Source organism: Amblyomma mixtum, chromosome 1 (assembly GCF_055824585.1).
Source record: "Amblyomma mixtum isolate Tamu chromosome 1, ASM5582458v1, whole genome shotgun sequence".
In the NCBI taxonomy this organism is placed as follows: domain Eukaryota; kingdom Metazoa; phylum Arthropoda; class Arachnida; order Ixodida; family Ixodidae; genus Amblyomma; species Amblyomma mixtum.
The window spans coordinates 270,199,875-270,221,266 of NC_143012.1; the positions used below are offsets into that span (position 1 = coordinate 270,199,875).

General features: G+C 47.1%; 1 protein-coding gene across 2 annotated transcripts in view; it reads right to left on the reverse strand.

Annotated features, from left to right (window-relative positions):
* Nucleotides 1-21,392, reverse strand: part of LOC149371673 (cell adhesion molecule Dscam1-like) — a 275,616-nt gene that overhangs the window by 112,429 nt on the left and 141,795 nt on the right. For both annotated transcript variants that reach the window (XM_089565914.1, XM_089565913.1), the window contains exon 4: nucleotides 3,389-3,541. In XM_089565914.1, the coding sequence (XP_089422040.1) occupies nucleotides 3,389-3,541 (153 nt within the window). The remainder of the gene's footprint in view (nucleotides 1-3,388; nucleotides 3,542-21,392) is intronic.

Sequence of the window (21,392 nt, forward strand, 5' to 3'; positions counted from 1 at the left end):
GCGCTTGAATACCGCGGTGCGGGAGAATCGTTAATAGAGGAATGATTATCGGCGTAATGACGACGGGCTCATTTGCATGCGCGCATTTCCGAGTTTTGTATAAAGAGGAGGAGTGCGCGAGCGCGTTTCGTAGTTGTTGCCTTTGCTCACTCACCCTCCGCTTCATCCTCCTCCTTGCCTTTTAGCTGGTGCTTCGCCTCGAGGCATTTTCGAGCGCCTGGAGCTAAGTTTACTTAGCACCTCAGGTGTTTAACGACGACAGTGCGTCTTTCCGGATAAAGCGCTTATCGTTGCTAAGAACAGCGAGTGGGGGGTTTCGAGAAGCTTGAAAAGCGCTCGCGAGGCGATTTCTGCTGCCTGAATTTGCATTGCCACAAAGAGTCAACTCAACGTTCATTCTCAGTCGCTCTTATGTTTAATGAACCGACTGAATATTTTGTTTTGTATAGCGAACGGAACGAACTACAGGGAGGGATTTAGTAAGAAAAGGACTGCGTGTATTTTTTTGTCTTAGGTGTACAAACGAAAACCACTTAATTTTGATGGCATAATAAAATTCTTGTTCGATTTCTTCATTGAATGCTGAGCGCAATAATGATAGCAGCAGTTATGATCCTTCTCACTGCTGGAGCTTTTTATACAAGCGGAAAGACACGACGTTGGCGCGTTACGTCTTGTTAGTGAAGGACAGAAGATCAGCCTTTACTGCCACGTCTAAGCCGTGAGCTTTTCTAAGAATGGGAACAACAGCAGCGACCAACAAAAAAAAAAAAAGATAGTTAGCACGCCACGAGCACTGTTCTAAGTCCAGTCGGAAAAAAACCTTGCGTGTAGCGACCAAGTGAACGCCTGCTTAGTGAACTGCTGAAGTTCGCACTTTGCTCATCCGAAGCTCAGGCGATTATTAAAATTCAGCTTTTTAAAGGGGAACACATTGCCTGCGGCAGTTTCTCCGCGAGACTCTGTTCCGCATTAGATTCCTCGAGTTAGTCCTTGTTCGGTGCGTGTTGTACGCATCCGAGATAATCTTCGGCTGATTGCATTTCCTTCTTTTTTGTTCTGTCATCGACTTAAACGAAAATAAAGCAAGAAAGAATAAAGAAAAGAGAAACGTGGTCCAAATTAAAACAAATGACGCGTCTAAGTTGGGTGTCACGACAACACCGCTTAAAGGCAGTGCCGTCCGTCTCATTTTATTTTTATTTTTTTTTCACTGGCACACACGCGCGACGCTGTTCTCTGTAATCCTCGAAAAACAAGCTTTGGGCAATCAACATTGTAAACAGCCAACTGGGAAGAGCTTTACGAGGAGGGGACTTTAGAAACTCATTAGTCGCGATGTAAATGGCCAGTTCGCGCCGTCACGTTTGCTTCCCGCTTCTTCGTCCTCCGGCTTTTCTTTTTTGAGCTCCACGGGGCGCCGCTGCGGGCATCTCTGAACCACGCGTCGCCAAAAAACCCAGCGAGGCGACGACAGCAGTGTCAGCAAAAGAAAGGACAAAAGTGAAAGGGTTAAAGCTGCTGCGCAAGAGGAGTTCAAGGGAAAAGCCCCGGCAGATAGCGAGACCCGGAACGAATGGGACGCCCTGCGCTATAGTTCTCGCAGATGCCACAAGAGGGGGCGGCGAGAGTTCACTGGCGGGGGCGGAGCGCGCGAATCGAGGCACCCTACGCTACACTCTTCCTTTATCACCCATGTCCTTTACCTCAGCCACATCCCCCCCCCCCCCCCTTTCTTTTTAATTTGCTTTTCGCTCCTCCTTGAAATAATAAAGCGCCGTTTAACAACACGCTACTTGCACGCTGAATAAACAGGGTGTAGAGGGCGTGTATGTAGCGCTTGCGCTCTTTCGGCCGTACTGCTGTTCTGTGCCCTTGTCTGTACGCCAGTGCGTGTGCAGGAGCAAGGAAAAACATGGAAAGGCGAAGGAATGAACGAGCACCTTCTGCCTTGCATGCCAGGAAACTTCCACAAGGCAACGAGAGCGGTGCGATAGTCACTCGCAAAACGCTAGAAAAGCACAAAAAGGTCCAAGCAGCGGTTTCCGCCTCGCGTTAATAGGAACAGTAAGAAAGAAAGAGGAAATAGAATAAACAAAGTTCATGCGCTGCCGGTTATTAGCCGTAATCCGACAGCACCGGCGGTCTTTGCTTTTTCACGGGGGCCAGCACGTTGCCCGCCTGCCTGCCTGCTTCGCTGCCCTTGGTTTTGACACACAAGCGTGTTCTGCTTCTTTCCACCCGTGTTGCCGGGCGTTCGCGGGCTGGGAGAGTCTTAGCGCAAATGTCGTTACTGTTGTTGCCACCCTTGCTTCCGCCGACGCTTTTTTTCTCCTTTCTTTCTGTTCCGCCATGCGCCTAAGGGGGAAAAGGAGGGCCGTGTTTGTCTTCAGATACAGTGACTGCGACGACGCCTGGTATCGCGCGAGGAAATGAGCTTTTCTCGAAACCCTCCCTCGTAATACGGAAGGCTCTGTGCGCGTGGCAATCCCACGCCGCGTTTGAAGCTTACTCCCAGAGAGGGAACAAAGGAACGCTAATTTAGAACACGCAGCACGGACTTTATTTTTATTTTGTATTTACTGTATTCGCCTCTATTTATTTTGCTTCTATTTCTTTTTAAGGATGCCGATTCATTTCACGAAAGCATTCTTCGGTGAATATAAACATGGTGTGACGGATGAACCGGTGATTAAAGTGACTTATCGTTTCTCATTGCTATCTCCGTTCCGCTCAAAAAGTTTTCCCGGTGGAGGAACTCGAGGCAGTAAAACTGACCTTTAGTGCACGTGAGTGCATTTTCTGGGTCATTCGGATTATTTATCTGTGACGTCGTTCGCGCGAACGATTTCTTCTTTCATTACGCGTTCATTAATTAGTGTTGACGGCTGTGCGCACGCGCGAACTTTCTCCACCGTTTCAAAGTGCGAACTAAGGCGCAGATAACAAAGGATGAAAACAAAGTAAATTGTTTGCAGCAGGAACTATTATGTACTTTAATGTTCGGCGCCGTCCTAAGCGCTTATATCCGCCGAGTAGTAAGATTAATGAATTCCTTGTTCCAGTTAGTATACAGTGTCACCGCTTCAGAAACCAGAAAGGCAGGGCGCGAAGTAAACTATATTATTCATGACAGGGCGCTGCCTCTCATGTTCACGCAGCTCGGCTGCCCTGCAAAGAAAACACAGCGTTCACGCTCTCCGTCTCGAGTGACACATACATTGTTTATACCGCGGCCTTCGGAAAACAGTGCTTCCATTCTTTCGCTTGCGACAAAAGCTCATTCAACTTTCAGTTTTCGTTTTGGCCTCGAGGGTTCGCAGTAATCAAAACACTTGGCGCATTTCTTTGCGTTATCGGGTTAGTTGGCCACAGTGGATGTGCTCACCTGTGACTATGAGTCGACCCGGAAGAGAATTCCTTGTGGACTCTCCCGTGAGCTTGTCCCTTGTTTGGCAGCGGTAGCTTCGGTAGGAAAAGCTCTTGTCCACGTCCCTGATGTAGAGCTCGCCTTCAGGAAACATTTGGTATTTTGTTGAACCTAGAACAGAGAGCAAGAAAAAAAAAAGAAAATGAGCCGACAGAGTTGCACTTCGGCGAAGCGCAGCTATGTTGAAACGTGTTTGGCTGCGAATATAGCAACGAAAAAGATCCCGATCACAGATCACATTCAGCAAGCAAGCAAGTAAGGGAAAAGAAGAAGCTGAGGCTCTGTTTTTCGGTAAAAGTAATTTATGGAAAATGTGGTCTGAACCATTTAGGCATCTGCCTGTGGTAAACCCCGGTTTTATGATGGCTGAGGATAAATGTGCTCGATGGTAGTGTTTTGGCTATATAAGGATAAGAATGATGCAGTTCATCGTCATCATCATCGCCGTGGACGGAGTGATTAACCAACGTGAGCCCACTGCAGGACGAAAAATGTACCTGACGACCTTCAATTACCCCCAATCAGTGGGAGCCGCGATCGTGCTATATCAGCACATTTACTAACTTCGTCTCGTCATTTTACTCCACATCACACTTGACTACCTTTATTTTCCCTTTCGGCGACCACTCCACACCCTAATAGACTGCCGGTTGTCAGTTCTAAGCTGCACATGCCCTGCCCATGTCAATTTCCTGTTTATAATTTCAGCTTAACTATCCTGAACTCATATTGCCTCTCTAACTAACGCTATTTTTCTTTCTCTCTGTTAATGTTACACCTACAATTGTTATCTTAATCGCTTGGTGGTCTGTTCTTACCATAATTTGTAGCCTTATCGTTAACAAACAAGTTTCGACCACACAGCTCACTAATAGCAAGGTACATCAATTTTGTACGTTTGTTTAAAAAGAGTGAGCGCATGCTACCATTTATGTACAGAATGATCTCTACAAAGTGGCAAATTTTGTCTAACCCGGAAATAGAAGCAATCCGTACCCACTACTTTTTTCCTCAGTTATAAGGGAGTATCCTGAATTAGCAACCGCCCATGATACTCCATTTGGGAGCTCCCCTACAACGTTGAACTTCGTTCCACACGCTAACACAGTTTATTTTAAATGAGGCGTAACACAGCTGGATGCTTCAGAGAATACGGTGGCAAGGAGAAATGAAATGAACATCGAGATCAACTCCCAACTCCATCCATGTTTCTTTCTTAATAAAATTCGATTTTATGGCTCTTTCCGGGTTCGTTGATTTTTTTGGACAATAAAAAAATTACCCTGTTATTGGTCACAAATTTGCGTTTAGAAATTTGCCCGGCACTCGATTCAAACTCGTGATGTCTGCACTTGGAAGGACTCCGTGATCACCGTTATGAAGTGAATGACGATGTAGCGTTGCCTCCGAGATAGGCGTGATATGTGTCGACGCATCGCAGTGTGCCTGCAATATCGCCCTTTAGTGACGACACCGCAGCTTCTTTTGAGTGCGTTAGCCCTATTAGCCTCGCTAGCGAAAAACCGTCCTTTCTGCGGTTGGAAGATGGAGTACGCTAGCACTAGGTAGGTCTCTAGCAAAAAAGTCTTTATGTGCAGTGGACAAGTCTCCATCTGCAAGCTGCCAAGGTTGGCACGTGCCAAAGAGAACAGAGGAAAATCCCCCCCCCCCCCCCCCTTTTTAACGTTTAATTTAACCCAGGCGCCAACGCTGCTCTTCACCCTCCAACAGATGCGAGAACTTGGCGAGTTCTTTCTCTCTCTCTCTCATTCCCTTTTTCTCACTCTGAGCAGTGCTATTCACCATAAACTTGACACGGCTGAGCACATTAGAGTGACCCTGTAGCAACGTAAACAAGGATGATGTAGTGAACGGCATAAACTAGGCAGTTTAGAGCTGAAGCTACCTACGATACTGCTCGCGGTTCAGAAATGTTCAGCTCCAAAACGACCTATTCTTATGTGTATTCACAGCTAAAGTTACGTGATTTTTAACAAGAAGAAATTGAGCTTTCCGTTAGTAGACTATTGGCAACTGGGGTAAAACCGAACTGATGATTTGTAAACAATATATATTGTATATTTCTGGCAATTAATCGGTTAAAATTGCAAAACTTGTTTTTCCCTTTAGGCGCCCGATAAACGATCACTTATCCCGTTAAATGGAAGCTACATGACGCTTTACAAAAAGAGGAAAGTTTGATGAAGGATATAAATTCTCGCTAATCATACCGCTGTACCGCGAGCGCAGCACAGGCACAGTAATCAAGGCATTCGTTTATTTATATTTAGCGCCACACTAACGTCGGCTACTTTTAGATGTGCTAGTACTGCCAAAACTCAGCGCCCTTTCAAGACGCCTGGTGTACCAAAATTGTCGTTGCATTCCTCTATTGATTCATTGCCTGGCAAAGAAATAAAAAAAGAAGCCATAAAGGCATCACTATCAACATTCTCGATACACGGAGCACTAAATAAGGAAAGCAAAAAAGCCCACGAAAAGCCTTACTTTGCTGCAAATAACATTGCGATAGAGCTGCCTTTCTTTCTTTACTGGGCTTCTCGCTCGACCTCACAGTGTCAAAAAAAAAAGTGTACAACAAATCACACACCAGTACAGAAGCAGTCATGAACAGCCCACGCAGCGAAGAGGTTTCGCCATAAACTATTCGGATTAATTTCGTTTCGATCGCCTGGAGGCCCAGCGCTACGTTTAATCGTCTTCCGGCTGCATAGTTTTAGCAGAAGCGGGATCCACATAGCATGAAGCAATGAGTTCAAGAACGTGCCAGTCGATATGGCGCAATCAGGACCCAGTGTCGGACGCAAATGGTTGCCCGGGTATTCTTTTGTGTTTAAGCTAGAGGAATAGACTGCTGTTTTTTTTGTTTTTTGCTTTCTGGACATACTTTTTCAGGGTATTCAGATACGGGAATTAGCAACCGGCGAAGACCGCCATCCGCGTGCTTTACTCAGGCGAGATTTCGCGACGCGCACACACGCGCACGCACGCACGCGCGCACGCACGCACGCGCGCACGCACGCACGCACGCACGCACGCACGCACGCACGCACACACACGCACACGCACACGCACACGCACACGCACACGCACACGCACACGCACACGCACGCGCACGCGCACACGCACACGCACAGGCACACACACACGCACACGCACACGCACGCGCACGCGCACGCGCACGCGCACACGCACAGGCACACACACGCGCACACGCACAGGCACACACACGCGCACTCACGCACTCACGCACTCACGCGCACACACGCACTCACAAACACACACGCACACACGCACACACGCACACACAAACACACAAACACGCACTCACAAACACACAAACACACGCACGCACGAACGCGCACGAACGCACGCACGCGCGCACACACGCACGCACGCGCACGCGCACGCACACGCACACGCACACGTACACACACGCACACACAGAGAGAAGAAACGAAAACTAGCGCCGCCCACACTGTATATTAGAAAGAAAATGAAGGCAGGGTGTTAACGGCGGAGAAAGGGGTAGCTTGGTCCCATACTAGCTACTCTTACAAAACAGCGTCACGTTGAGAAACCACTCGCACTTGGCCGGATTCCGAATTTCGTGACGAATTTTTGCAGTCACATATTTTACTTTTCATCCGAAAACCACTTGCCGCTGACGCCTATGTGTGCGTGTGCTGGGTTGATAACTAGCAAGCAGTGGTTGTCGCTGGCTCTGGTCTCAGAGGTGACGCTGGCCAACAGCAAGGAAGTGGAACAATAAATAAGCGAAAGTATTTGTTGTGAAATCTGTTCCTAGAGCACAGAAAAAGAAACTTAACTCCTCGGTCTCGCCGGAGCTGCTCGACGGGGTGGAAGCTCGAGCTTCGCGTCGCCGTACCTTTCGCAACGATAAAGAGGAGGCCGAAGTCACAAAGCAGGTCGTGCTTAAGAACGGTTCACGGTTGGCTAACGGATTGTCGTAAATGACGTGTCGCGTTGCGTCGTGTCATACCGTTGTCATGTTTTATTATCAGAGCCGTTTGAGCGTTAGGGGCAGACGTTGCAAGTATACTCTAATAATATGATACAAGGAGAGTTTTAATCGAAGAGATGAAAAAGCACGGGCTTGAAGGTTTTAGGTTCAGTGGTGGAGACGATGCAGGAGGCGGGCAGGTGGTTCTAGTCTGAGATGGTCTTAGCTAGAGAGAAGTAATAAAAATACTGTGTAGTTTTGCTACTTGTAATTTTTAGTTTGGACCGATGATCAGTGCGACGTGATAGGCAAGCTGGAGCAGTGAAGTGAATTAGTTGCAGTTGTTCATTCGTGTAATACGTTTTGTGGAAGGTGGGAAGCTATATAAAGATAACGTCGCACAGAAAGACCAAGAAGATCTAAAGTTTTTTGTCCGTTGAGCATTATACATAAGTTTTTTTGAGTGGCTTCCTATTAGGGCTCCATAAGTAAGACGCACGGAAATGAAGCACGGGAATTGTGGTGCTCACCCGGTCGACGCACGACGTTATTCTTGGCCTCGACTTTTTGCAGATGTGTGGCGCTAACGTCGACTGTCACACAGGTGAGCTCAACGTTGGCAAATGTTCCTCCACTGACCTTCTGGAAGGCTCGTGCAGTGGAGAGAGAGAGTGTTCTGTTTTGCCCGAGATACTGTCGTGCCTCCTTCTTCGGCTGTGTGCGTACCGGCTTCCTGCCCCGATACCACTCTCGATGTGTTTGATGCGACTGTGGAACCGAACCACTTGAACTGCATGAAGAAGAACATCTTGGTTCCTCATGCCATGGTTTCCGTCATCAACGGAAGAACTGAACTGTGGACAGTGAATAGTTCGACAGAATCGGTAGTTCTGCCTTCAGGCCTGAAGCTTGCGTCATGCAGCCAAGACACGGCGGTATCCGTTGCCTCGGTTACCGACGCCTTGGGCGCAGCAGAACCTGAGCTTTACGACGAGTCGCAGTTTTTTCGCATTGACTGACAACTCGCTTTCCACGCATGAGCGCCGTGCACTGTTGACCATCCTCCTGCGACACTCCACTGTGTTTGACTTTTCACAGCTCAGCGGCCCATCTTCCATCCCCTCGTCTCGAACCCTGCACAGGGTTGACACAGGTGCCTCATTTCCGATCCGCCAAAAGCCCTACCGAGTGTCACCGTCTGAACGCAAGGTTATGAATGAACATGTGCAGGAGATGCGAACTAAAGGCGTTATACAAGAGTCCTCAAGTCCCTGGGCTGCTCCAGTAATTCTTGTTCGGAAGAATGATAGATCATGGCATTTTTGCGTGGATTACCGTCGTTTCAATGCCGTCACGAGAAAAGACGTATACCCCGCACCCCCACCAAGATGTTACGCCCAGTGGTTTATTAAGACCGGGACGGACGATTGAAAACAGCTGGGTCCGCTTGCCGAGCACGAGACGCCACCAACCTCGTTCTCCTCATCTTCGGCTTAGTCAGCGACGCCGACCACGCAGAATAGGCATCGCCTTTTCATGGGCATCACAATATTTAATGACCGAGAGATCGTTTGCACAGTAGTTTAAAGTAACCACGGCAAGGAAAAATTACGGAGAAGAATAGCGTTGTTAATTATGTGCTCAATATTAGTTTTTCATACGAAGTTCCTGTTGATGTACGGTATGCTCCTCCAAGTTACTTATATACAGGAACGCTGAAGAATAAGGGGGCTTAGTTAAGAACATAGCCTCCTCTTTAACTCCTATGTTAATGATCTTGTTCAACTCGTAACATCACCTAGATAGGCTGTTCGCTGATGATTGCGTCATTCATAGAGAAATTTTCAACTACTCTGATATTTCTATTCTTCAGTCTCACTTTATATTTCGGTAGTTATGATGCTCGGCTGCTGAGTCGAAAGACGCAAGTTCGATCCAGGCCGTGGCGGTCGCACTTCAATAGAGGCGAAACGCTAGAGGTCCGTTTATTGCTCGATCTGAGTGCACATTAAAGAACTCCAGGTGATCCAAATTATTCTGAGCACTTCACCACGGCGTCCCTCATAGCCTAGGCCGCTTTGAGACATTAAACCCGATAAACTAAACCACTGATGCATGGTGCCATGCCTGCCTCATGAAGCTTAGCGTAATTAAACGTAAATCAATGTAAAAACATGAATTCCCAGCAAAGCTAATCGCATATGGATTGACAGGTGGACATTGTGCAATCATGGGAAGCACGTGGACACATAGTATCACAATGGGGACTTTTTAACGATTATGTAAAAGGTCAACTCGGACGCCCGTGAGAACCGCGGTGTCTGCAATAACCAAATTCGCAATGTTAGATGCCTATTTCGGGCTGTACTTAAACGCCACGTCGGCATCTGCTACTTTACAATGCACACACGCTCCACGCGAGTTTCCTGCAAGGTCGTAGAACTCTGACACTCACAAGTTACGCTAGACGTCTGCGGCAGGCGAAATGCATCCTCGCCAAGATAGAGCGAGCGGCTTCTTCATACAAGCCCGCCCACAATGCGGCATCATTTGCACGCCGCGAGCGCCGTTTTGAAAACGGGATGACAGGCTTCTTCGGAATAAGCTACTTTCCCTGTTTCCACCGGAAAACAGCGTCTGGAAACCCGGGAAGGAGCTTGTCCTACTCCGCCTTGTAGATGGCGACAAGGAAGCCGGCTAGCAAAGCAGGGGCACCGAAATGCTTCCTCGTGAAGGGTGCGCCAGTGGCAAGTATAGACAGCAAGGGTCATCGCACGGACAGTAATGCACGCGGCTAATTGTCCCTTCTCATGTGGGTATGCCCGCGTCACAGAGCGGCGAAGCTAACCCAGGTATGCGAGACGAGGGATTAGCGGGGCTGACGAGCTCCGTTTCACCCCTCCGCTTGCAGGGCATAAGCGCGGACGCAACTCTCCTGCATGAAGCCCCGCTGGCTTTGTTACTGTGTTGCTCTCCTGCGGTGGTAGGCTGCTTTCAATCAAGTCGGTGGCCAGTGCTTGCGTGGTGTTGGCGGTGAGAGTCAACGACGGCCAGCGTTTGAGGGCTCCGTGCAAGCGAAGAGACATGTGATGAAGCCAGCAAAGACAGCAGCACAGACTAATACTTTGTACAAGTGCTTCGGCTTCGGCGGAGTACGATGCCTCGCACCCATCACTGGTAGCGGCAGCGGCGTGGGCTACAACGATAAGGGCAGCTGGAACGTTTCTAGCAATTCGGGGGACAGGTACAGCTCACTGGAGAACCTGCAGCTGGCGCCAAGGTGAACATTGTGTGAGTTAACTGAGGTGGGTGCGGTCGTGCTATGTGTCGAGGCCCATGGTTAGGTTAAGGAGGAACATTGACGGGGGACGCTCGGTGCCGCCCCAGGGTGTGAACCATGGGCTCAGGTGGTGGGCACTGTGTAGGAACTTCATTAACAGTGGAGTATAAAGCGATAAAAGATCGGATCACTGAATTTTCTCTGCTGATTTCCATGCTTGTATGGGGAGCATATTCTATATGTTAACAGAATAAAATAACAGCAAAATTTCGTTGCCAAGAAATGATGAAAATCTCTCGTATAAATTGCCAAAGTAAGAAATTCCTAAATGAAACTACAGGGTCCGCATATCTTAGTGCCCTGAAGAGAGCCTTCCCAGCATTGAATTCGACGCAAGGGAAGTTTGGCGCTATGCCGCTCCCCCCTCCCTCCCTCCCCTTCCCCCGAAAAGAAAAGGTGAAGGCCCTCGAACTGGATACTTCTAAAAAACGCTGCCGAAGGGGCCGAGGAACAACGGTGTTAAGTTATCACCAATTCCGCCCTCACGTTTCACCGGTTACTCACGAAAAATCCGTATAGGTAAATGAACATGAACGCAGTCTGTTCGCGGTCGTATTTGCGTGAAACGAGTGCAACAAGTCGACCACGGCACGGTTGGCACGTGTGTATCAGCACGTCACGACCGCAAAACTCCAGAACAACGAAGTCAACGCTTACGCCGTTTAATATGATGTCGCCAGTTCCTTAACCCCGGAATATTGCGAAATTTTTAACTGTCTCTCCCTTCTGAAAACGAATTTTTCGTTTCTACTTCCTTTGCATTTTTCCTTCCTATTCCCTCCACAGACTTTTCATAAGCTTTTCCTTTCTACTGAAAGAAAGAAGAACACTTTGAACTTAATTTGTTTAGACTTCTTTTCTTCTGACAGAAGGAAGCTCACTTTAAAATGACTTTGTTCGGACATATTTGAAGAAAATGCAAGCATCTTTATTCCTTTGCCCTCGAGTAGGTACGAGAAGAAAAACAGATCATCACATTGCTTTCTTCTTGTATCTACTTTCATGTTCTATGAGCTTAGATTGGGATTTTTTTCTCTGTCTAAGAATCTTGGTTTGGGTAGACTATTTTGGCTCTCATGTAGAGAACTACTCATATCAGGAAGAAAACTGCTCTACAGGAAAAAGAGGGAAACATCAGACAGGAAACACGTCTCATGTGCTGCTCCTTTCTCCTGTCCCGTCCTGTGGAGCAGCTTTCTTCTTGAAATGCATCAACAACTAGCCCCTGAACATGCTTTATTGAAATATACATAAGGTTCCTTTTTTTGTCGTTGAGTGAATAAGTAAACCACATTACTTTTTTACATTTTATGAGTTGCCTTCTGCAATCTTTCTTCTTCTGTGTATAGGCTCGAAAACGTATCGTTTTCTTAAGTGTGAAGATCTACAGCTTTGTCTATCAACAAGGGGCGAATGTTCGGCTGAATCTTGGAAGGGACAGTTGTGGGGAGCTTTTTTCGCACAGCCTTTCTTGAATTTTCTTACTCGAAAAGAGTTTTTATGATTTTTTTTAAATTTTCGCTGAGGAAGGTTGTCCGAGCTCCCACTTCCCCTCCGCCTAAACCCGTTACTGCTATCAAGTCACGCTAAAGCTTAGTTAACTAGGGGCCCGAGCTTAGCGTCAGCTTAGGCTATGAAACAGTTGAAGCTATAGCCGAGATTCAGGGACACCCTGTAATGCATACCCATCCATCATCATCCCCATCATCAGCCTGACTACGCCCTCTGCAGGGCAAAAAAATTTCCCATGTCTATCCAAATAACCTTGTCCGTTGTCAGTTGCGGCCACCGTATCCCCGCAAACTTCTTAATCTCATCCGCCCACCTAACTTTATTCCGCCCCCTCCTACGCTTTCCTGCTCTTGGAATTCACTCCGTAACCCTTAAGGACCAGCGGTTATCTTGCCTTCGCATTACATGCCCTGCCCAAGCCCATTTCTTCCTCTTCATTTCGACTAGGATGTCATTATCCAGCATTTGTTCCCTCACCTACTCAGCCCGCTTCCTATCTCTTAGGGTTACGCCTATCATTTTCATATCATATCCAACACCAATCGCACCCAACAGCTCCGTGTTAAAGTTGTTTAGCTTCGGTGCATGACAATTTCAAGCGACCCTAATTTACACGGACCATATGCTTCCTTCACTGCAAATTCGCAGTGAAGTACAAATACTGAGACACGACATGCCTTCTAAAGTGATGTACTTGTACAATGATTGATTACTGTACAGCGGCATTCTTCAGGCTACAGCTGAATACCGGTCCGCAAACAGTATCGGTTCGAGATCATGTGATAGCAGGCGCCGCGACTGGCCGGCGCCTATGCGCTAGCCGTTCGTAAGAGTCAACTTGCCGTTGAAGGCTACCAGCTTTAGAACCTGCCGAAAACAGTGGTATCATGCCATCTCGTGCCGACGAAAACAGCTCCAGTTGCTGACACCATTGCGCGATTGAGCTGCAGCCAGAGTGACATTCGCCCATGGCCCGAAAAGCGACAAAACGTCGAAGTGCGGAAGTGCGAAAAAGGAATAATAAGAAGATGGAGGGAATGAAATGGTGCCAAATCACTGCCACGCGTTTGGGTCACGCGATGTCAATCATCGCAGGGACGACTGCTGCCCCAGTCACGCAACGGCCACGGCTACCACCAGGGGATTTCGTGTCCGGACATATCCGGGTCATTCAGGCAGAAGGAACGAAAGAAGAGGAACAGGAAGAATAGAAAAAAATCCAGGCAGGCATGCTTTCATAGTGTTTTAGGGCTTTTTGGCAGCTTCATTCGAGATATAAAAAGTATTATACAGCAGCCTATTCGCATTCATTAATGCAAACAGCAACGAATACTGCGGATATGCAATCTATCGAAAGAATCAGCTGAAGTTAGCAGTCAAGAAGTTCAACTTTCTAATAATGCTGCTATGTACTGAAAACTAGCGGCAAAGCGTCATCAGTTTCTTTAAATTGAGAAAAAAAAAATACGTACGTAGAGTTCAGTGAAACAGTGGCTAGGGTTTCCAGCAGTCTGAGAACATTGTCCGCTCTTCGCCCGGCGCATAACTTTCTAAATTCACGAGAACTGAAGCAGCCCTCTGTGATGTAGATAGGACATTTTCAAGAAAGTCGCGGGAATGTCGCATCGTCAGGCGGCGTGCCATTCAGACTGTCGTCGTCGTTGTCAGCGTCATCCGTACATCGCGAGCGCAGATGCAAACGAAGCCCATTCTCTTCGACATTGCCCTCAGCACTAAAGCAGAACAAAGTCGGCGGGCAATCCACACCCCGGTATTTTATTTTTTTTTGCGCCCGGCGACACAATTGCTGCGCGTGCGCTAAACAAAACATCTTCATTCTCCTCGGTGAGCTACATGTGAAAATGACGGCGTTGCTTTCTCCCATATTCTGCTCCGTGAGCAAGAAAATGCGCTCATAGAGATGGCCTCGGTGTAAACTTCGCGTTCAAATCGCGTGGCGAAGCAAGAGCGGCTGCATGCTCATCACGAACCGGAAAACCGTGTATGCAGCTTAGAAGGAGCTTACTCTTTCGAGAAAGGCGGTAAGTTAGATATGCTCACATGCTCCTTTGTGATGGTCAGGCTGAAGCGTGTTTTGAGTCGACTTAACCAACGGGGTCCTGGTTAAAAATATTTGTGCAAAACTGGCGTTCTCAGTTCTCGAATACCACGCTACCTTACTGCTGCCTTTGTGGGCTGCGGAGACCTTTTATTTGCAATATGTTTGAAAACATTTCCGAATGTTTTCAAAATTTTTATATCAAAACGTGCTATTGAGGCAGATCTCGCGCTTCTGGTCATGCTAACTTACGATTTTCTTAGAAAAAATATGTGGTGAGCGGCGATGCATTGAAAAGAGGCAAATTTCACAACGATTTGCATGAAGTCAGTAGCATCTTCAACGAAAAAAAATTGAAATATGCTAAATTTTGTGCGTAGGCTTAAAATGGCTACTGATTGTTATTAAATATGTTGAAAATCAGATATCAAACTTTATTTTCTTGCAAAACAAATGCGGATTCCAAAGAACTTGAAGCTTTCATACCATTAAATGTGGGCAAAAGTGGTATTATAAAGTGCGCTAGACGTAAAGGTGCAAAGTCATTGGTGCAAATTTTCCAAAGGAAAAGAAAACAAAAAATACATACGTGAGATCATTTTGAAAATGCAGTTAACACCTTAAAACATGGTTTCCGTTATGGCGCTACCAATTTGCCACCAAAAACTTCAAAATATTTGGGAATTAAAATCCGGTTCCCAGCAGTTCATAGATTTCATCTTGTCTTTCCACAAGCAACCACATTCATTTAGCTAGGTTCAGTGAATAGTGAACACAAGCGTTTCTCTATTCCAATGTTTTGAGACCGTAGCCCCTGAGGCGAACCTATTTCTAGTTTTTGGCGAGCCTGTTCGTTTGCTCCCTGCCAGGGAAAACGTATTTACTCACTGATGACGGTTCTCAAATAGGGCACTGGGCCAGGATATTTGAGAATCAGCATGGAATTTGGCACAGTCAAACAAGGTGTGTAAAATTTGCAGCTGAATCACTTGAGCCATGGTTTGCATGAATTTCTTCGTAGAAAGATGGAATGAGGTCGAACACGAACCAAACTTTCCTCACTGTTTGCAGTAGTGGTCATAAGTGTAAACTTCACAGCGATATAGCTAGCGAGTTTTTAAAGTAGGCATTATCCGTAAAGTTTTTCTTTGGTTGCTGAGCGAGTTAGGAACAATTTCGTGAATTCATAAAAACTGAGTTCAGGAGCACGTCTTTTTGCACACATTTTTATATACTATCTATTCATATTTATGTACTTAGGGAAGACTTATTATTATATTCTTATAATTTTTGCTGTTAATATCATAATTATAACATGAAAGTATTTTGCAAGCGTCTGTGCATCACGCTGAGTTTAAATTAGAAGACCGGCTGGAGCGCAACGCAGTAAAAATTGAAAGTTGAAATTTTTAAAATGTCTCATTTTGACGACACGACCGGAATGAAATGAGGCAGGGCATAGAGTGCGATGAGATGTGTTTAAAATAATACAACACATGGTATTTCAATCAATTATCACTAAGTCACGAAGTTAGATAATTCCGAGCCTATCCCATGGTGCCTGTGGGCATTATTTGCACCGTATCCAGATAGAGCACGGTACTATTGTGTTCCATGACCTGCAACAGACCAGGGAATTACAGCCAAGCTTTGCGAGTAACCTGGCTAGTGATCCTTTTGAATTTCGCGCCTTCTGCGCAACTTAATTTCTGTTTCACACACAGCTGTAGTTCATGCGCGTTGTCCCTGTGAAACAGACATGCGGTTTAGATCGATTCCACCAGGCACGTGAACACGAGTTTTTGGACGCGATTGTAGGTGAGAGCGAGCTGACTTCATTGACAAAATGTATTGCGTAAGCAACCTGGTTTGCTCGCCAAAATGAATGCACCGTTTCGGCTCCAAGGATACGTATCGCAATTCCTGACTTTCACGCTACCTCATATCCATTAATGTTCTGCGGTGGGCGCCTTTAGGGACGCCGAAACTGCTTGATGGCATTGAAGCTGCATGCTTGATCCCCTGCACAGCTTTTTTCATGCCTTCTTTTCTACCAACCGGCAAAAATTGTTTTTGTTCTGCACATTCAGACGATCTTAGGGAGTGATTTAATAAGCGCAGGTCTTTGGATCAAGCACTAAAAACTATTATCGTTCCTTTAAGACAGATAAAACACCTCGATGTCGCGTTTTCTTGCCGCTTAAGATGTTGCAGAAATAAGTGTTCCGTAAGAACTCAATGATCAAACTCTTCAAAGCGTTTCATAAATTAGGATGGCAAACTAATTGCAATGAATATTTGCTTAGTCCAGAACGCATGTTCTCTCGTGCTGCACAGTACCTAGAGAAATGGCTCCCAGAAATCCTCTCATTTAAGACCGCTTTCTCGTTCACTAAGCCCCATTTGGCAATATTTTGTTCTTTAAGCATGTGGTGGGTCACTTCTTTGAAATTCTTAGTGAATTTGATTGCATGTTCAGTGATTACGCGACACTAAGTAAAAAAAAATGCCGGTTTTTGCCCATATGTCGCATTTTGGCTACACTCTTCCATAACTGTCAGCAATGAAATACTAGGGCCGTGTACTCTCCTTGGAGGAGATAACAAGCTCTTATCGACGTCAGACAGTTGTCTCATCTATTTTTTCAATGTCAGCCAGGTGCGGCTTACGCGTCCGATCAAGGCCCTTTCCTGCCCTCCTTTCCTACTCTCGGCAAGGCTTCGCGTCTGTGCACGGCTGTGGGCGAGAGTACTTACTGCCTTGATGGCGCCCTACGACGGAACGCGGACGAACTAAACCAGCCGTTAGCTACCGCATACGTCTTCAGAGATCGGCGCAATCAGCGGATCACCATGCAGCCGATCCAACTGTGGAGAGGGAGGGGTTCCTCTGTTTAACCTTACTTTATATTCTGCCACTCCTTTTGTCACTCCATCTGACCAACTCAACTTAGAAGTTCGAAAGACTCTCATTGCGAAGCGGGCGATGCAGCTGGCATTGAAAAAATTGAGAAGGCGTTGATCACACAAACACGGCGGGACGTGCGGGTTCTGCGGAAAAGACAAAGGCCTACAGGGCACATTCATAAAGCTGCTAATACCAAACAGCGTTCAATGGCTCGCTGGCACGCCAATACTGGCCAATCGTGGCAGCTACCTAGGATGATATCCACCAGCTGCGAGCGGTCCTTACCTAGGTCTGCCGATCTCACCCTAGGTTCAGAAAACTTTTCCCGAGTAAATGCCGTTTGTGACGGACCTATTTGGCTATTACGCGCCGTCTACCATCTTACTGGCCGTAATATCTGGACATCGCTCGTATATCAACCGGCAGAGGAATCCCCTTGTCCGAAAACAATTTCGGCGAGCTTTCTCTACCCGCCGCGGCGGCTCAGTGGTTAAGGCGCTCGTCTACCGAGCCTGAACCCGACTTCGGCGGCCGTGTTTCGATGGAGGCGAAACTCATAAGGTTAGCGTGTGCTGTGCGATGCGAGTGCACGTTAAAGATCCCCAGGTGGTCGAAATTATTCCAGAGACCCCGATTACGGCACCTCTTTCTTCCTTTCTTCTTTTACTCCCTCCTTTATTCCTTCCCTTACGGCGCGGTTCGGATGTCCGCCGAGATATCTGAGACAGTTACTGCGTCATTTCCTTTCACCAAAACTAATTTTCAATTTTCATTTTCAACCTTTCTCAGGAAGCTCACCCTTGTATTCAGCAGTGCATGCGAATCATCTTGTGAAGCGCAATTGGCAGGTATCGCTGAACGTCTTAGTCTCTCTTTCAAGACTCGGTATCATTAGTGGTGAATACTTCAAAGCTGTCCTGAAACATACGCTGTCTATCACAGCGAGTAGCTGCTTAAAAAACGGCTCTAAAGTGATCTTTTAAGGAAGCTGAAGTATTAACTACCTTGTACCTACAGCGCCTATATCTATTTCTGGTGAAATTTTATTCGGGAAAGTAATCAGCGTTGGAGCACGCACGAGCGCACCGTGAGGCATTCATGCTGCCTAGCATCCACACCTGTCGGCCGCAGTACGTTACAGACAGGGAGGCCAAGCAATTTTGCCGTATGTTGTGCATTTCCTTCTGGAACTAAATTACATACCTTTTGATTTGAAAAACAAGAAACAAATACAAAAAAATGTATTTTGTGCGTAGTATGAGCCGTTACGCTTCCTCACCTCTATTAGTACCGGGCTACAGCATCTGATGACCAAGGACTTATGACAGAAACTCAAAACCTGGGGTCGTTAGCACGGGACGAGGTTGCTTTACTTTCAAGCCAGAGCTCATGGTTGCGGCGTCCACCTTTCTATGCAGCTGGCGAAGTTACTTCTCAGTCGTAGAAGCTGAGGTACCGCTGCGTGTGAAATTACCTTTGGCAGTGATCTTTAAGCTCTAATTTTAGAGTATCTGACAGCGCTTGCGGGTGCGCTGGACAAATTATGGTTCTAGTCGCTTATACGCACTTGGTGCAGGAGAAAAAGGTCAGTCGAAGTTTCAGGAAAAAATTTAAAGACTGGCACTGTGTTTGCTATCTGACGGGCCTGTCACCCAAAACAAAACAAACATCAGTACCTCTAAGTTTTAGGACAACAAATGATAGCAGTCAACTTCCGTAAAGACACACCGCACCACGAGAGCTTACGCCTTCGTAAATTAATCGCGCCGCGTCTTTTGGGTGCACGTAAAGAACTAACTCAGAAAAATCAAGACAGGGGTAGGTTTGTTTGTCATAGAATCTGGGGAAGAACACCCAGACCACCGGCACAAACAAGCACGAAGATTACGCGTACTTCTTCACGCCGTTTATACCGCGCTGACTGCCTCCTGCAGACTCAAACCGTTCAGGGCGCACTCGCCGGAGCGTTAACTTGAAATGAAGACGAATTCGAACCTAAAAACCCCGCGCGATGCTCTTGCCTCTAGTGCCTTGGGTAAGCAAGCTGCAGGCGAAGCGGGCGGCTCTGCCCTATGAGCACAAGCACGCGTGTACTCATCACACCCGGAGGGCTTGAACCCAGCTGCGCACGGGCACGGAACAGAGTTGAAGGCAAGCATACATAGAGAATAAACCAGTAGGATGCGCCGAACGAAAGGGTTACAGAGGCGGAAGGGTTCAGGGAATCGCAAAGAAATAACACGAAATAAAAGGGAACAAATAAAATAGCGAGATGGACGAGTGAACCATGCGGGTGATGAAAAAAAAAGTAAAGAAAGAAAAAAGTCGGCAGCCAGCTGTATTCACGCTTGAACGAAGGCGCGGGCGCTTAAATTAATTTCCAGCTCCCCACGCCATGCTTTGTTTCTTTTTTCTTTCTGTCTTTTTGTTTTTCTCTGATTGTGCGATTTGTTCTGTAGGGTCGCACTCGGTGTAAAAAAAAAAGCAAGAAAGATTCGAGGGAGGACACACTGGCACCAGCCGGGAGGTCGCGGGGGAGAGGATGGCGCTAAGGAGAAACTTCAGAGACACACGATGTGAGCAAGGAAAAAAAAACAGAGAGAAAGAAGGGAGGCGAGAAACGAGGAAAACAAAGCGAGTCATAAGGCACGGCCGACGGCCCCCAGTGTTTGCCATGATGCACGAAAGGGGCGCCGAGGCAACGACGGCGGCGACAACGAACGGGGCTCCGAGAGTCAGGAAGAGAAGATCAGGGGAGGCCGACTGCGGAAAAAGAAGAAAAAAAAAAGAACTGAAGGAAAGAGAGAAAAGGAAGGAAGAAGGAAGAGGAGGCTTCCCAACTCAAAACAACAATGGCCAGGAAGATAACGACGAGTCCAAATTAAAGCGGAGCCGGCGGTCCGTAAAGATTCTGTGTTTCGGCCCGAAAGAATATTCGCCGAGGCGCCGCTGGCCGCTGGCCTGCGCCTCCTCCTCTTTGCATGGCTTGGGTGGAGATATATGCTTTGTCTGTCTCTCCTCCGCTGCCGCTGGTGCCAGGGTGTGCCGAGTGGCGGCGCCTGTGTCACCGACCGTGTAATATCCGAGAAAGATGATCCGTTGGAAGGTCGCTGCTGCGCGTGCGAACGGCGACCAGAGCCGCTAGGGGCCGCTGCTTTTTGAACCGCTTGAGCGTGACGTGACAGTTCGGTTAATTACTTCTCCGTTCCTATTCTCCTCCTCCCCTTCTTTAATCTTTCTGGTTTGGCGGCCCGCTGTCGCTTTGAACGCAAGTAGCGAATGAGTTGCGCGCATAGCGCCCTCTATCCCCCCCCCCGTGCGCCTTTGTTAGGTTCGTACAGTACTTAATCTCACCGTTTCGTCGTTGCTACTAGTGCCGTGTGTTACGAGTTCAAAACGCGTGTCCAACCACCTGCGAGAGAATGTAGTGCAGGCTCTGGGATGCTTTGTAGCTTAACCTTTCATTCTGTTGATTGCTATTTATTTAGGGCTAGCTAGGTTTTTATGCCAGAGGTACATAGCTTTCATTCCTTGTGAATAAAAAGTGGATCACCGAGGCGCGAACTCGCACTCTGTTTATTTGTAACTTTTTTTTTTACCATGGTATGCCTCAGGTTTAATCACACTTTTCTTAGCGGTGGTCTTTACCTTGTGTGTGCTTCCTCGACACCACGAGTTTGGACTGCGAAAGATTGCGGTAAAGTGACCTAATGATCATAAATGTTCGCTAAGGTGCACCTTTATGATTAAGGACCCACTTTGTCCTATTTAATTATAGCCCGGCTGCCAGCTGCTGCTATTCTGACACCGACAACTGGAAGGTACGCGGGTTACCATCGCCCTCTCCGATCTTTCTTCTGTGGAATGAATAGGTTCATCTAATCAACAGTTTTCATTTTAAAATCTTCGTTCGCTTAGCTTCATGTCAGCTTTCTGGCCTGCCTGTCCTTGCCATTATTTTCGGACAATATAAGACTTAAATGGGCAAATAAAATGTTGCAGTCACGTGACCCAATTATTTTCACGTCTTGCCTATTCACTGTGTCGACAGCATCAAATTTTCGTTACGGTAGGTGAACTCTATGCTGTACGTCCCCCAAAAATGGCTGGCTTTCTCGCAAAGGGCGCCGTTCGCGCTCTCCATATTCGGCGATGTTCT